Source organism: Geotrypetes seraphini, chromosome 11 (genome assembly GCF_902459505.1).
Source record: "Geotrypetes seraphini chromosome 11, aGeoSer1.1, whole genome shotgun sequence".
Lineage (NCBI taxonomy): Eukaryota > Metazoa > Chordata > Amphibia > Gymnophiona > Dermophiidae > Geotrypetes > Geotrypetes seraphini.
This window is the reverse complement of record NC_047094.1, coordinates 61,151,198-61,169,198: the sequence shown is the minus strand read 5'-3', so window position 1 is coordinate 61,169,198 and position 18,001 is coordinate 61,151,198. Positions and strand designations below refer to the sequence as shown.

Genomic DNA, 18,001 nt, shown 5'->3' with positions numbered 1-18,001 from the left:
TTAGATGACAGATTTGAAAGGATGGACTAAAAAATTTAACGACAGGGATTGACTGTCCCAACACAAAAGGTTTTGCCCTGCTTCTCCACTAAGAGATGGTAGTACACATAGCAACTGCTAGCAAACTACAGGACATAGTTCAGTCATTAGGTGTCTCCTTTAGAGAATTAGAGGGGGACAATTTCCCCGTCTAGGTGACACTCAATGAAGTTACAGGGAAATACTTTTAAAACCAATAGGAGGAAATTTTTTTTCACTCAGAAAATAGTTAAGCTCTGGAACGCATTGCCAGAGATTGTGGTAAGAGCAGATAGCGTAGCTGGTTTTAAGAAAGGTTTGGACAAGTTCCTGGAGGAGAAGTCCATAGTCTGTTATTGAGAAAGACATGGGGGAAGCCACTGCATGCCCTGTATTGGTAGCATGGAATATTGCTATACCTTGGGTTTTGGCCAGGTGCTAGTGACCTGGATTGGCCACTTGAGAATGGGCTACTGGGCTTGATGGACTATTGGTCTGACCCAGTAAGACTATTCTTATGTTCTTATGTCCCATCCCCATGAGTTTTGTCGCTGTCCCTGCCCCATTCTTGTAAACTCTGCCTTAATCGCACAAGCCTTGGATATTTATGATTTTAAAGTGTTTGAGGCTTGTGTAGATGAGGACAGAGCTTGCAGGAATGGGGCAGGGACAGGAAAATAACTCACGGGGATGGGAAAATGAGTTCCTACGGGGACGGGGAAAAATTTGTCCCCATGTCATTCTCCATACACAGCGATCATTAAAAAAAACTATATGGTTCAGTCACTTGGATTCATAGTAGAATTTATGAGATACACATCAGAATCACTAAAGAACCAGCCCAGCAGGGATGGGAGCATGGCAGCAGGAGATGTGTGTGTGTTTTCTTGGCACTCTGAGTGTTTTCGATTACACAAGGAACGAGGACAGGCTAAATTGTGCAATTACTTAATTACTATGTTACATTGAATCAATGTTTATATGCTGCAACTACTTGAGATCTCTCTCCCATAGAAATATATTAGGCCATTTTTGGGAAGGTTTTCTTTCGTTCTAAACCCAAATCTAATCTGGCCTATTTTCAAATTCAATGCACCTTTTCCCTTGTTCCCATGCCATTAAATTTTCAGAGTTATTTTGTTTCTAGAAAGACAACAGGACAGATAGTCTCATCCCTTGATATATACCAGTGGTATTCAGGATAGCCCTAATGAATATGCATGGAACAGATTTGCATGCCTGACACCTCCATTATATGCAGTTCTCTCTCATGCATATTCATTAGGGCTATCCTGAAAACCCGACTGGCCTGGGGGTCCTCCAGGACAGGGTTGGGAACCACTGATATATACTTTCTGTTGAGTTGGCTGATAACAGATACACAAACAACCCAAACTATTAACATGTTTCATGTATAGTTTCTTGTTTTGGTCCTTCTGCATTACAGCATCTGTAATCATCTTTTCTTAGTTCACAAGCATACACAACCAGTCTTCCACATTTCCATAACAAAATAGTTAAAAATAGTTAAATGACATATTTTCAAACAAAATGCACTAGAATTCATCCCAATCAAAGTATCCAGTATATATAGATGCCCCCATTGCTAACTTCTCTGGTCTTCATGCCAAAAAAAAAATTCTACCTTTAAACAATAACTTTTTTTCGTATATACTGTAGGTATAAAAATATGCTGAGCAATGTTGCCTGATGGATGTGAATGGACAAACTTAACAACCTCAAGATAGAACACCCACAACAGTCCTCAGTTTCTCCTTTGGTTCAGATTCATGATGTCCTCTGTGGTAATCAACAATTCTTTACAAACCAGTTGAGAGATACCACCAAACCAGATCAATGCCACTGAAACATTACTACACAGGGTCAAAATCAACAGGCATAACTCAAGGCTAAGGTCACAAAAATAGCAGACAATGAGACACAGGCCATGGCGTGCCATTGTAATAGGCCAAAGTCATTTCCAGCTCCACAGCAGAATGCATTGTGTGATGACTTTCAGTTGTAAGGTGGTTCTCTCAGAATGACAATTCACATCATCTGCAAAAGCATTAGAGAATAATTTGTGTGTAGTTCTTATACCTTCCTTTTATTCTCATACAAGATCTGGACGTGATCAAGACATTTTTCACCATTAGGCTGAGATTTTCCAAAATAATAAATACATGGAATGTTCTTTGTGAGCCACAAGGAGAAGAATGAATGAAACAAAGAGAAAGCATAAAGAGAGGACAGAGCGAGCCCCAAAGAGAAGAGTGAATGAAACAGAGAGAAAGCATAAAGAGAGAGAGAAGTGAAAGCCACAAGGAGAAGAATGAAACAAAGAGAAAAACATTAAAGAGTAGAAGAATCAAAGTGAGAGAAGGTGAGGAAAGCAGGACTCGGAGAAGGATAGAAGGGTGAGTGAAAATGGGATTGCTAAGAAGCTTTTACTTATAATTCCATTTTAACTGGAGAACAACAAGAGTTCTACTGTTAATTCAGCTTCAAGCTATCAACCTATTTGTGCAATATACATTCTTCCTGCTCTGATTAAATCACAGTAGAAAAATGCAAGTTATAGTAGAACAATACCCCACCAACCATATGTCCACTTTGTATTCAAGAATTTGGATGCTAATGTAGCAAAAAGAAGAAAGAATAGTACGGTTTGACAAAGTTCCAGTGGGCTTTGGGATGGGAGGTGGGTTAGGTCACATGAAGGCATCCACTCTTTCCCATTGTGGGATCTCATTCAGAAATCCTTCACAGAAGTTTAAACTTTGATCAAAACTGCATAGGTTAGAACTGGCATCTTCTTTTACTTCCTCCCAAGGGTGTTTCAGAGGGTCATTAAAAAATGGAAGATCCTCAAACTGAGATCCCTGAAGATTATTTTCCATATGATGATGGTCCATTGTATTCATGCACCACTTATTGGATGCTGTAATATGTCTTCCTTGCACAGTAAGGTCAATATCTGTGCCCAGTGAATTCAGAGCCACGTTGACATCAAAATCCTCAAAATTGTTGCTATTGCTGTTCAAGACATCATCAAAAACCAAGGCCCAGTCAAAATCTCCTTTCAGGGATTCTGCATCTCTGTCTTCAAGTGCTAAGAGAGGCAGCTTGGAACTTCTAGCAACTTTCATGTTGCATTTTGGCATCGGTTGCTTACGTTTCATAATCATTTGTTGAGTATCCAGTAGACTGAAGCTCTGATCCTGTTGATAGTGATGGACATGATGATAGTGGTGATGATGGGTGTTTGCGGCATAGCCTGATGCTGGCTGCTCATTATCTGTGTTGACAGAGGTACTGTAAGAAAGTTCTGGCAGAGGTGTCATTTTATTTTGTCTCATGGAGTTGAAGTGAGTTGCTGGCATTCTTCTTCTCTTGAAAACGCCATTGACAAACATGTCTGCGTACTGAGGATCTATTTGCCAGAAGCCCCCCTTCCCTGGCTCATCCTTCTGCCTTGGCACTTTCATGAAACATTTATTCAAAGATAAATTGTGCCGAATGGAATTCTGCAGTAGGAAAACAGAAAGGAAACATTTATTTATTCAATTATATGCATGGTTTACTTTTAATGTATGTGCATGTATCTGCATACATGTTATGTGTATTTTACATTTTATCCCCTTCCTTGACAAAGCCTCACTAGCGTTTTTAGTGCCGGCCCCAGCAGTAAGAACGCCAGTGCTCATGGAATTCCTATGAGTTTTGGAGTTCTTACCACTAAAAATGCTAGTGCGGCTTTGTCAAGGAAGGCCTATATTATTTATTATAATTTAATCTGTATTTTAATATTTATTTAAGTTTTACATGTTTGATTTGTATTGAGCTTTATATGTTTATGATTGATGTTTTCTGAATGTTTGATTAAATTTTATTATTTTGCCCACAGTTTTATCTCTGACACAGCCTTTGAGTAAAACGTGGCCACATCAGGCATGTGTTTTGTTGATATTAAACTGATTTACTATACAATACATACTTGTCTGGTCTGCTGTTTGTTCTACTACTACATTTCATCCTGTTTATACCCTACTTCTTGGTTTTGTGCTTTTCTTATAGTTATAACTGTAAATCTTTCTTGACCTTATATTTTTCTTGCAGAAATAATTCTGCAGATTCTCCTCTATCTTGGCTAGAGGCTGACCAAATTTCAGTTTCAATTTCAGCTTCAGCACCAGAACTTGCCTAAAATCTGCTTTTGGCTTTATTTTGGGTTTGGCTGAAAATGCCAGAGCATTTTTGGCTGAAACCAAAAACTTGTGGTACTATTTCCTGTGGCTCTGCTCCTCCTCCTTCCCCCCTCCTCCCAGAACTGAAGGAGTTCAATTTTATTCCTTCTCCCATCCTTCCCCCCACCCCCATCGGAACCTAAAAAGCTCAACTTTCTCCCTTCCCCCCCTCCAAACAGAAGAAGTCTCCCCTCCCAGGCCCACTCATAGGCCTCCCTGGACCTACCATACCACCCTGGTGGTCTAGTGACTTGTAAGAGCAGGAGCAATCTGAAGTTGCTCCTTCCTGTTCCAGTGCCAGTTCAATTCCAATTCAAAATGGCTACTGCAACCTCCAGTAGCAATCTCTCAAGGCTGCTGCTGAATATCATGGCACCCATTTTAACTACATAGAATGAGTGGACAGGAGCAACTGGTGATCACTCCTGCCCCTAAGAGACACTAGACCAGGGGTGTCCAATGTCGGTCCTCGAGGGCTGCAATCCAGTCGGGTTTTCAGGATTTTCCCAATGAATATGCATGAGATCTATTTGCATGCACTGCTTTCAATGCATATTCATTGGGGAAATCCTGAAAACCCGACTGGATTGCGGCCCTCGAGGACCAACATTGGACACCCCTGCACTAGACTATCAGGGCAGTACAGTTGGCCTAGGGGGTTAGGCTAAGGGTGGGTCCAGGAAGATCTTCTGTTGAGGGGGGAAAGGGAGAGAGGAAGCTGAGCTCCTTCAGTTCAGGAGGGTGCAATGGAAAAGGAAGGGAGGGAGGGATGGAGTGGGAGTTGATCACATTTGGCTTTGGTTTCGGCTGAAATCAAAGAAACTAGTTTCAGTTGCCCTCTAATCCCACTCGGAAATTGCAAGTGATAACAAAGACCCTCACTTTAATTCAGTCCTTATCTTAATTAAAAGGTTAGTATTTGGGAGCCAAGTCTAGGGGAGAGGTTGAACTTGACATCAGTGCTACTACTCATGAGATGAGTCAAACTGTTGTCCATGTATTTTATATATTTTTCTATAGACACCTCTGTTGAACGTGACTCACATGAAAAGCCCTTTGGTAACTCAACCTTTTTGTACATTAGAAAAACCACTGGAGGAGTACTGAACAGTAAGATAATATATTTATGATATAAATTATGTGGAAGAACAAACAAAATGTCTTTCTTCTATTTAAAACAACATTTTTGTAGTCAACCAACAAGCTATAAAGATTATTGGTAAAGATGTGGTTGAGGCATCCAGAATAGCAGATTAAGGAGATGAGGACAAGATCCTGCAGGAAAAATCCAAAAACTATTACTAGCCAGGTAGACTTGGAAAAAACACTGTTTATACCTGGCAGTGAATAACAAGGAATGGATTTGCTCTTTAGGATTATGCCAAGGATTTAACAAACCAGATTACAACTATCAAAGACAGGAGACTGGGCTCAATTGACCTTTGATCTGAAACAGCACAGAACATCTGCAGGGGCTGGTCTGTTAGCCCTATACAAGTTGCTTTGATACGTTTCTTTTCTTTCCTTAGTTTGTATAGTAAAGGTTCCTCTCCACGGTAGGACTTTTCATTATTTTATTTTATTCATTTTGATCCCTCATGATAGAACAAAGTTTATCACACTGGCTCCGATGTCTTGCGTTTTTTTACACACGTTCGTGTTTTTTCTTCGTGCCCCTCCAACTATTAAGAGTCTATCAGCTACAATATTATTCCTTAAGGTACAGCAAGGTCCTTTTCTTCATCGGTGGCATTTTCTAATATATTTTTTATTGGCTACACCTTTTCCAGATAACCTCTAGACCAGTGTTCTTCAACCACTGGTCCATAGACCAGTGCCGGTCCACAGAAATTTCCTGCCGGTCCACAGGGCCAGCACGTGCATCAGGCCCAAAACAATGTTCTTCAACCGCCAGTCCACGTTGCGATCGATGTGGCATTATCTTCGAGCCAGCTCCCTCTTCCTAACTGATTCAGTGCACAAAGGCACGGACAGTGGCTCCTATGGGCATCCTGCGCCAGAACCGGAAGCCTTCTCTCTGACGTTGCAACGTCAGAGGGAAGGCTTCCAGATGAGGCACGGGACATGCAAGGTGCAATTAGTACTATTATGGGGGCGGTGTCTGGGGTGGAGATTGGGTAGAGATGGGCGGGGTCTGGCCCACAACTTAGCCCAGTGTTCTTCAACCGTTGGTCCACGGACCGATGCCGGTCCACAGAATAATTCTTTTATTTCTGCCGGCCCATAGGTGTAAAAAGGTTGAAAAACACTGCTCTAGACTACACTCATCGGCACGCTCTGGGCCTTATCCTGTTTAAAGTAGTCTTTATAGCAATCTCCTTGATAGCTTGCTGTTCTACTTTTTCAGTTTGCAACTGGTTACACTTTTTTTTTTATTATGTACTTTTTAAAAATATTTTTTAGATATACATTTGGTAGATAGCTCTTTTAACCACACTCATAGGCAGCCTCTGGTTTCCCTTTTCTTTACAATAGTATTTTTTCAATAGTATTCTTAATAGCTGTTTCCTTGATTGCTCGTTGTTCCCCAGTTCAAAGAGGTTTTTACATGTATCACTGACAGCTTGAAACTCCTCCTCTCTTTCAGCTCATCCAATCGGTCTCTCACACGTGTTTTGGCACCTTTTCTACTGGCCCAAATTCACTGTTTCACCAACGCAAAGTTTTACTTTCGCTATTGAGTGCATCTCGCAAGTGGATGAGCTATCGGTAAGTTCCTTGTATTTTATGCGGTTTCACAGCTTCGGTTCTACTATCTTCAATGATATTCCTGGATTTTACATTAAAGCACTATGGGGCTCATAATTTAAAAAAAACGTCTAAAAAGTGGCTTAAATGGGTACTTGGACGATCAAAAAGCCTGATCGTCCAAGTACCCATAATCAAAGCTGGTTTTAGACGTATCTAAAACCAGCTTAGGCCTTTCCCCTGCCTCTAAACGTACAAAGAGAAAAGAGGCGTTTTTAGAGGCGGGGAAAGGGTGGACGGTGGGCGGGAGGTGGGCTGACCTACACCTAGGCGTACAACAGGTATAACCAAAGATTTTGACAGGTTGCCTAGTCGGCACTTATACGTTTTGACTTAGACCAAGACAAAACAGGTATATGTGCCGAAAAGGAGGCCACTGAGCTGATGGCGACTGGCGCGATCAGTTCAGTGGCCAGGCAACCTATCCCCCCCACCACAACCATCGCCGCAGGAGAGATGCCTCATTTCCACTGCCGCGATGCGATCACCCCTCTACCCGAACTGCCACGACCCGCGGCAGGAGAGATACCCAATCAGGTAGAGGAGTGATCGCGGGCAGGGGAGATGGCCAATCTCTCCTGCTGCGATACATCACCCCCCCGGTCGACACAATCAGGGCAGGAGGGAGCCCAAGCCCTCTTGCCCTGCGATCCCCAATCCCCCCCCCACCGCCGAGTTCGAAGGGGCCAGGAGGGAGCCAAAGCCCTCCTGGACCGGCGATCTCCAACCCCCCTCCCCCCCAATCTGGCCAGGAGGGAGCCCAAGCCCTCCTGGCCCAGCGACACCCCCTAACCCCCACCCCCACTAAAATACGGGCAGGAGGGATCCCAGGCCCTTCTGCCCTTGACGCAATCCCCCACGACCAACCCCCGATCGCCCCCCCACTGACCCGCGACCCCCCATCGACCCCATGATCCCCTTACCCCCACCCCCTTCCCCATACTTTAAAAATTGTTGGTCGGATGGATGGCCTTAGGGCCTGATTGGCCCAGACAGCTCAAACCCTGCCCACAGGTGAGGCTTGAGGCGCCTGGGCCAACCGGAATCGACCCAGTTGTCTTAGGCCCCTCCTGTGGGTGGGGTCTTAGGCACATGGGCTCCCTCCTGGCCCCATCGGACTCAGCAGGGGGGGGTTGGGGATCGCGGGGCAATATGGCTTGGGCTCCCTTTTGCCCCAATGTCAGCAGGGGGGGATCGTGGTTCACCAGGGCACCCTCCTAACCTGATCGTGTCACGGGGTTCAAGGGTGCCGCGGGGCAGGAGTGCTTGGACTCCCTCCTGCCCCGATAGTGTCGGGCAGTTTGGAGGTGCCACGGGGCAAGAGGGCTTCTGTAACCGGTGTAAGGGGAGGGGATTCTGTAACCGGTGTTGTTTTTGACAGACACCAGTTACAGAATCCAACTTTTAGGCGAAGAACTGGCTCATCCTTTGCCTAAAAGCCCTTGTTTTGGACGTTTGGGGCTTAGGCTTTTTTTAAGGTTGATTATATGGTATAAGTTTAGACGTAGTGGTGGTCTGGGCGTTTAAACAGCTGAAAGTAGAGGCAGGCCATTATCAAAAAAAACCTCTTTTGGACGTTTTTTATGATAATGGACATTTTTCCTGCTTCTACTTTCAACGTTTAAGGCCTTACTTAGGCCAAAAGGTGACTTAGACTTTTTTTTTATTATGCCCCTCCACGTGTAATGCTTTTATAAGTTAGTTTGTACATAATACTGACAATTTTGAGTTATCCTATTTTCTCGGGCCCGTTTACTGTCGGATGTAATTACTGTTATAATTTGGGTTTTGGCAAACGTTTCCGATTTCTTTTTAATTTATATATAAATTTATATATTTTATATTTTTATTGCATGTGTCTTTTTAAATTGTACACCATATTTTATCTACTTGTGATAGTTTAGGCTTCAACTTTGGACGTATGGAGTACGTTAGTCTTTATGTTTCATTCAGCTGGTCAAGGCTTATAGCATACATTACATCTGGTAGTTGGTTCAGTTCTGGTTTAATTTAAAGCATTGCTTTAAGGCTAATATAGTGCAGTCATCATTTTGTGCATAATAATGAGTCTTCTTATTGTGTTGTTAGGGTTTAGAGTTTTCCATCAGTATTTTTTTACACATTCACAATGCATCATCAAATCATGGCGCAATGTGTTTTACTACTCAATTTTAGTCTTTTTTGGCCTATTATTAAAGTTTGGTGGCATTTTATTATGTTTTACTATGTCTTATTAAGTTGTTATAATAATAATAATAACTTTATTCTTATATACCGCCATACCCAGCGAGTTCTAGGCGGTTTACATCAATTAACAAATGATCTGCATTGACAAGCTTATTTACAACAAGTTACAAGCAGATTTACAACAAATTACAATCAGATTTACGATAGATTACAACAATTTACAGCAGTCAGCGAGGAAGTTACAGCAGTTTACAGTAGTCTGCAATGAAGGGAAAATGTACAGCAATTTAACAGAAATTGCAGCTTTGATCGAACTAGACAAGGGAAGTAGAGAGTGGGACAAGGGAGGATCTGGTGAGGGCGAGAGGGGGAGGGGTGGGGCCGGTGTTATGTGGGGTGAAGGGATTAATTAAAGGTTATGTTTGCTGAATAGGTAAGTTTTTAGTAGTTTTCTGAAGGCAAGGTAAGTGGGGGCCTCGAGTATCATCTGGGCTAGCCATGGGTTCGACTTGGCTGCTTGGAAGGTGAAAGTTCTATCGAGGAATCTTTTGAGAAGACAGTGTTTTGGCGAAGGGAAGGCGAACAGTTGAATTCTGCGTGATGTCCTGTTGTTGCAATGAAGGTTAAAGTGGGTATTTATGTAACTAGGAGAAGAACCGTTAACCGATTTGTAACAGAAGCATGCAAATTTAAAAAGAACTCTAGATTCAAATGGCAGCCAGTGTAGTTGGTGGTAGAAAGGGGTGACATGTTCCCATTTCTTTAGGCCAAAAATGAGGCGCACTGCGGTATTTTGGATTATTTTTAGTCTCCTGGTATTTTTCTTTGTGGCGTTAAGGAAAATGATGTTGCAGTAGTCGAGAATGCTGAGGATGGAGGATTGTACAAGTAGGCGGAATGCAGTGTCATTGAAGTATTTTTTTATGGTGCGAAGTTTCCAGAGCACCGAGAAGCTTTTCCTAATGATGATGTCGGTATGGTTTTCTAGGGATAGGTTTTTGTCCAGCGTGACTCCCAGAATGTTTATGGTCGGATCAAGGGGGAAGATCTTTCCGTTTAGTTGAATTGTGGTTTCCTTGATTTTATCTTTGGGGGAGGCTAGGAAGAATTTTGATTTGTCGGGGTTTAATTTCAGTCAGAATGAAAGCATCCAGAGTTCTATCTGGTTGAGAATGTTTGTAATGTGATCGAGTAGTTCTTGTGAAAAGTTGGTTAGTGGGATGGCTATTGTGATATCGTCTGCATAAATAAAGAATTTGAGATTTAGGTTGTGTAAGAGTTTACCTAGGGAGGCTAGGTATACGTTGAATAGGATGGGGGATAGGGGGGAGCCCTGCGGGACCCCACAGGTGTTGTCCCAGCAGTAAGAGAAAGAGTTATTCTTGAATACCTTGTATGATCTATTTTGTAGGAAACCCTGGAACCAGTTAAGGACCTGGTCTGAGATGCCAATGTGAGCTAGGCATTCAAGGAGAATGGTGTGGTCGACCAGGTCAAAGGCACTGCTCAGGTCGAGTTGAATGATCAGGGCACTTGAGCCCTGACTGAAGAGCGTTTGGAGGCTATGATGGTTTCAGTGCTATGGTCCGCGCGAAAGCCTGATTGGTTGTCACATAGAATGTTGAATTTTTCAAGGTATACGGAAAGTTCCGCCTTTACCATCCCTTCCGCTATTTTGGTAAATAGGGGGATGCTGGCGATTGGTCTATAGTTAGATGGGGAGTTAGGTGGTTCTTTCGCGTTTTTTAGAATTGGGGTAATCATTATATGACCTTGCTCAGACGGGAAGTTTCCTGTGGATAGTAGGTGATTAACCCATGTCATCATTTTTGCTTTAAAGTTGGGGGGGGGCAGTTTTCATGATATTTGGTGGGCATGTGTCTAGGTGGCAATAGGAGTGTGTATACTTGTTGTAGTAAGTATTGAAGGTTTGCCAATCGGTTAATGCGAATTGTTTCCAGCTAAGGTCGACTCTGGCTCCATGATCTGGGTTTGATGAATTAATGTCTGTGAGGATGGGGAAGAGCTCGAGGGGGTTGGGACTGACAGGTAGTGTTGTTCTTAATTTTTGGATCTTGGTGTTGAAGAAGTCGGCAAGGGTGTTGGCGGTTAAGGTGGATTCTTCGTGTAAGTTAGTGAAGGTTTCTATGTTGTATAGGTCGTTGATCAATCTGAAGAGGTTGCTGCTATTGGTTTTAGTATTACCAATTTTGTGGGAGTAGAAATTTTTTCTCTTTTCATCAGTGAGGGTTTTGTACTTTTTTAATTTTTGTCTCCAGGCCAATCTGTGTTCTAGGGTTCCGGATTTTAGCCATAATCTTTCAGCTTTTCTGAGATCCTTCTTGCATAGTAGCAGTTCAGGATCGAACCAGCCCTCCATTTACTGTTTATGTTCTTTTGTTCCTTTATAGTTTTCATTATTTAATCCACAAGCCTGCATATAGGACCTATAGGGTATGTAATTTGTTTTTTTAGGCATTTTTCATCTCTATTCTTCTTTGCTGTAGCACTTTTCACCAACTCATTTCATAGAGTTCTTCTGTTTAGGTATTATTTATACTTCTCTTTGCTGTAGCACCCATCACCATCTCATCCCAATGGATTTCTGTTTGAGGCATGGCCAAATATATGCACCAGGTTTTCATTTACACCACCATTATCACTCTAGAGGACACTCATCCTCTTGGATATGGCACCAGTCATCCCTTTCTAAATATTTGTCATATTATACACATATCATTTACGCCTTCCCACTAGGAAATTGATTTACTTCACTTTCACATAGTTTACATTTAGATACATTTTATTTCATACCCACATTTTTTATTCATAGGACCCCTGAAGAAGACCTTAGTGTCGAAACACAGACTTTGTTGGGTCCAGTGTTTGCAGTTTTTCAGGCCCTAGACATTTTTATGTGGTTTATCTATTCTGTTTCAATAAAATAGTCTTCATCTTGGATATCAAATCTCCACAAGTTCTTTGTTTCTAGCTTATTTTGCTAGAAATTTATCAGTTTATTTCAAGAACAAAATTGGGAGAAAGTGAATGGGAAAAGAGTATGTCACCATTTTTCTGGGTAAATTCTGGAGTTTATTTTGGTGAACATATAACATTTTCCTTTGAATGAAGTGTTTACTTTGGTATGCTGTATATTAAAATCCTAAACACATAATTAACATTTGCACTGAATAGATTGGTCTTTTCAGTGGCCTAACCCTGAACCCTGTTTTCTGAACCTTTTTACCCAGCTGCAGCACTCTGAGAAGGGGAGGAGGGAGGGTTAGTGTGACTGACAGCCACAGAAGATGGCACTTCTTTTTGATGTTTCAACAGGGTGCGTGAACTGGCATTGCTCACTGTCACCCATCTCCCTGGTTGCTCAATCTCACCCACCCCCTTTTCTGAGCACTTTTTTTAAAACTCCCCCCAACATATCTCAGGGGAGATATGGCACTGATTTTAATACTCTGAGAACACAAGGGCTGGCTTCTACACAAAACCCTTTTCTGCAGTATGTGTTCAAAATGTTGTATGCAGATATCAAGCTAATCCTGCGCTAACAGCTGGGAACTTTTGCTGCATCGGCCCCTGTGTCCTGGTGCATTTTTTTCTTTTAACGAATGGGTTAAATGTTACATGTCAGATTGGGTGAATCTGACACATTTTAAAGGGCTAGCCTGTAGAATTTATGAAGGGGGGGAAGCCAAGAGATGCTGGGAGGCTGTAATAAGAAGTTTGCCCACTGCTCCCTATTTCTGGTGGTTTAAAACCCTAAACTGAATTAGTGTCAGAGCACGAGGTTGGTAACTCTTAAACTAACTAGCAGCTCTGATGTTTGCAAGACTCCAGATTGAACTGGTTTTAGGTACAGTAGGTGTAGTTTATAAGTTGTCCTGATTTATGTCATAAATATAAGACAGTTAAACTACTCTGTCAGGGTGAATGGACTGGACAATAAAGAGGTACAATCCTTGAAACAGCCATTTGGCGAAACGTGAGTCATGTCAGAAGGGGTCCCCCTAGGCAACTTAAACTACAGAGCTCTAAAATGGGAATTTAATTAAAAAATGAATTTAAATATAAGATAAAAGAATTTGGAAAAAAAAATAAAATTGATAACCGAATAAGTCTGACCTATTGAGTGGCACCACCAAGGTCTTTCAATTTTTGTATTTATCAGGGAATCATACTTTTATTACACAAATATAAGAGTAACATGTTTCTGCTTTCACATCCTTGTCAACAGGTTGTTCCTTGATTTCCCTTTAACACTTTCAGCTGCAGACTTCTGGGATACCCAGAGCACAATCTAGAGCAGGGGTGGGCAACTCTGCTCCTTGAGGGTCGGAATCCAGTCAGGTTTTCAGGATATCCCCAATAAATATGCATTGAAAACAGTGCATGCAAATAGATCTCATGCATATTCATTGGGAAAATCCTGAAACCCCAACTGTATTCTGGCCCTCGAGCACCGGAGTTGCCCACCACTGAGCTGGAGTAATGTCATACTAATAAAACCATCAACAATTTCAGAATAGGCGGCAAACAAGCACAATATCCCCCTTTCTCTCTTCCTTAATATAAATACATTTTAAAACTTCTTCATATCGGCCTCATATGGCACTAACTACAGAGACTCCTCTTGCTGACTGGAGTGGAGAACAATGCACAGGGAGTGGGCAGAATATACAGACCTCTGGGCACTGGTGGCTCTAACTCCCCCACCCCATTATACATCCTCTCTCTCTCTCCCTCTATGTGCCAGCAGTTTACTTACCACAGCAAACTATGTCTTGGGAATCCTTCTAAACCAGCATATCGCAAACTGTGTGCCCAGAGGATTCCAGGTGTGCCCTGAGATGGTGGCAAGGAGGAGAGGCACCGGCGCCAACTGACTGCTTACAGGATGTGCCTCTCATGGTGAGAGGCACGTCCTGTAGTTAAGTCAGCTGGCGCCTGCGCCTCTTCTCCTTCTCCTTCTCCTCACCTCTCCTTCTGCAGCACCCACCTCCCACCAGTGGTAATAGGAGACTCAGGGCCATGGATGGAGGACATCCACGCATTTACGGATGTCCACATGATGACATCACACATGCACGTGACATCATCACACCGACTTCTGCGTATTTCCAGCCCTGAGATTAGTGTGCCATCAGCTTAAAAAATTTGCGACACACTGTTCTACATATTTGAACTCTAGGCATGTGCCTAGTTTGCCTATGTTTTAATCCTGCCCTGCTTTCATTGCTCCAAATGTACCTCTTCCAGCACTAAGGCCCAGATGCACAAAAAGTTTCCTTGCAAGTAAGACTGATTTTAACCAGTCTTACTTGCAAGGAAACTCTTCTCCCGATGCATTTAAGGCTTCTCTGTTGCTGCTACCAATTATCAGTGGCAGCCACCAAGAATCCTATGCAAATAGTATTCTAATGCGCACTCCATGTAATGCACAGCAGGAAAACTCATTGTTTCCTGTGCAAAACTTAATGACAAGGGAGGGGCCTTTGATGCCTGAGCCAATCAGGGCCTTAGGCCCCTCCCAGGGCATCCCAGGATGCACGGGAAGGGGAAGGCCTGCATTTTGAGGAGGTGGCAGGAGAGAGTGAGCATCCCCCCTGCCAGCCAGTTTTCAATACAAGGTACGGGTGTTGGGGGGGACCCTGGTGGCAGAAAGGAATGGGCTGCTGGCCCTCAATTTAAAGCTCCAGGGGCTCAGCGGGCTGTTGGGTGGACCACAGCAGCAGGAGGGAGTGGGCATCCATCCTGAAGATTAAAAGTGCAGGGGGTTGTGGCATGGGGAGGTCATTTTTTTTAATAGGCACAGATGTGTCCGCACAACAGCTGCACCCATTAAAAAAAAAAACTACTCTCCCTGTCCCACTGACCCACAGGACTCCGCAAAGCCACTTGCAGCTAAAGGGCTTCACCTGCCAGCTCAGCCAATAGCAGCTGAGCCAGCAGGGGAAACCCCGAAGTGGCTTTGGGGAGTCCTGCAGCTCAGCAGGGCAGGGAGAGTAGCTGGTCTTTACAGGAGGGAGTAGCACCAGACAGTTTCTTTCCCGGCAATTCTCCACACAATTAGCATGTATATAATTTGCATACTATTGTGCTGAGCATCGCTAGTAAAGAAAACAATCACTCTCACCACAGCATTTTTTTTACTGTGGTATCTGAAGCTTTGTGCATCTGACCCCAAGTGCAGTCCTTATCTTCATTTCATCATATCTTCACACATTTCCTAGTTACCCTTCTATGCACAATTTTTTTTATAAGACTTTTTTTTTTCAGAAATACATATATTTCTTAAGAAAATTCAGAACTCCTTTCAAATCAATAGCAAGATTATTTCCCACAAACAATTTCCCACAGAATCACTAGTAGAGAGACCCCCATGTGATCTAAAAGTATGAGGGCTCGTCTAAGTATCCAGTTTATCAACCCTCCATCCAGAATGGATGACGTCAGTTCCCCAGAGGGAGACTCCAGAGAGTTTTTGTGTGCTGTCTTAGGCCGATAGGATGGGATAATTAACTGGATTTTCATTACAGCAGGAGATACGTGATAGAAGCAGCATTAGACACCAGACTGGGCTATAGGATTTATAGTGTGTTATCTTCCAGCCTGGAAATAGCAAAGAGGCTGGAAACTGGAAGATAAGCACAACCCATCAGAGCCAAGACTCTCCCCAGTAACGATCCTATATTGAAATTATAATAAAATCCCCTCTCCTTCATACACAGGGCAAGGATCATTCTTGCTGGGAATGTAATACTGATACATTCTGACTTGAGCTTCCAACGTGATTAATGCTGTAAGTCAAACAGAGGTCAATGTCGTTATTAAATGGTTTATTTTTCTAGAACTGTAGCCATCAAACACAGCTCTGCATATTCACCTGTATTTTGACTGCAGCACCAACTAATATTCAATGAATGCAGCACCCACAAATCTGCTAATGTATTTTACACAAGAAAACAAGTATAGCAAAGGCAGTAGCAATGCAAGCTTCATACACACACATAAAGGTACAGCACAGACAGTAGCAGTACAAACTTCCCTCACATATTTAAGTTTTGATTATAAGCCCATAATGTTCTTGTAGGATGATAAATCTTCAAGCAAGAAGAGATGGCCAGGAGAGCCTAATCCTTTAAGACCTTAAAAACCAAAACTAAAATCTTAAATCTAATTATCAAAACAAATGGTAACTAATGAAGCTTAAAAAGCAATGGAATTATATGTTCCCTCTTGGTCCGCCCCAATGAATTGTGCAGCAGTACCATGAGTGACCTGCAAAGCTCTTAATAAAAAGCAAATTGCAATAATCTAAACCAGGCATAGGTAAACTTTGCATCACTTGCTAAAAATTAAAAGGTGATAATGACATTTTTTAGTGTCATTATCAAACTAATTAAAAAAAAAAACCAACAACCACTTGCAGCCTGTTTTACAAAGCCGCGCTAGCGGCTACCGTGTGGCAACGGCCCAAAAGCCCTTTAAATCTCTATGGGCTTCGGGGCCGTTACCGCGCAGCTTTGTAAAACAAGCCCTTGGTTTTAATCACAGCTGCAACTTGTGGTTTGAAAGACAGAGTGGCTTTTAGTAGTGTTTAAAAATAGGAGTAGATGCCTTCTCATTTGAAACTTAGAAAGAAGTAAAGATTCCTCATAACAGGACAATTATAAAATCTGAGTTTTTGAAACATTCAAGGAGAGGCGATTTGCCATCATCCATGAACAGACAGTTCTGATATACAATTGCAACAACTCAATCCGATCCTAAAACTTATCTGGCACCAAAAAATAAAAATGAATATCATCAGCATATAGTCTGTAACCCACTCCTAGATTTGCTAACAATGTGTAAACAGAGCATGGCATATTGTATATTTCTTATGGTAAATCCTGTTAGGCTGTCCCATTCTGATTATTTGGCAGCTGTACACATTTAAACTTGCCATCCCTCCACCCACTCCACTCCCTGGTGCGGTGTGGATACATGTTGATATTGCTCTGGCACATGGGATTAGCTGTCACTAATGAAATGCTGGCTTCCACAGCAGAACCTTGGCAAAAAAAAAGTGTCAGTGACTAAATATCTTGTCCAGCTACCTACCAGGTCACAATATGTCCAATCTGGAAGAACAACTCACAAGTCTTCCTCAGCTTTGCTGTAAAATACAGTCTTGCATTTGCAACCCCTGTTTTCTTCATCATTCTGCAGGCTTCAGTAGGTTCCAGAGACTCTAGTGCAGGGGTGCCCAATAGGTCAATCGCGATCGACCGGTAGCTCGCCAAGGCAAAGTGAGTCGATCACCCAGCACTCACTTTGCCTTGGCGATCTATCGGGCCGATCAGTCTTCCTCTCCCCGATGTCAATTCTGCAGTCGGAGAGGAAGTTCGGGCCAGCCAATCGCTGCCTGGCTGGGCGGAACTTCCTCTCCGACGGCAGAATTGACGTCGGGGAGAGGAATGCTGATTGGCCCGAAGCAGGGAGAGCATGGGGCGGCGTCGATGTCGGCATTGGGGCCTGTTATCCATTGGTGACGTTTTGGCTCCTGCTCCCTGATGGCAGCGGCAGTGGCAGTGGCTTCGGGAAGGGCAGGGAGAAAGAAAGAAAGGGGGCAGGCAGGGAGAAAGAAGGAAAGAAGAGAAACAGAAAAAAAGAAAGGGGGCAGGCAGGGAGACAGAAGGAAAGAAGAGAAACAGAAAAAAAAGAAAGGGGGCATGAAGAGAGAAAGAAAGAAAGGTCAGGGAGAGAGGAAGAAAAAGTTGGGG

At 42.9% G+C, this 18,001-nt stretch overlaps 1 protein-coding gene across 1 annotated transcript in view; it reads right to left on the bottom strand.

Annotated features, from left to right (window-relative positions):
* Window positions 1-685: 685 nt before the first annotated feature.
* The window catches only part of LOC117345891 (forkhead box protein J1-B-like), a 55,391-nt gene continuing 38,075 nt past the window's right edge, over window positions 686-18,001 (bottom strand). Inside the window, exon 3 of the mRNA XM_033915182.1 lies at window positions 686-3,545. Coding sequence (XP_033771073.1) covers window positions 2,730-3,545 — 816 coding nt within the window. The 3' untranslated portion in view covers window positions 686-2,729. The remainder of the gene's footprint in view (window positions 3,546-18,001) is intronic.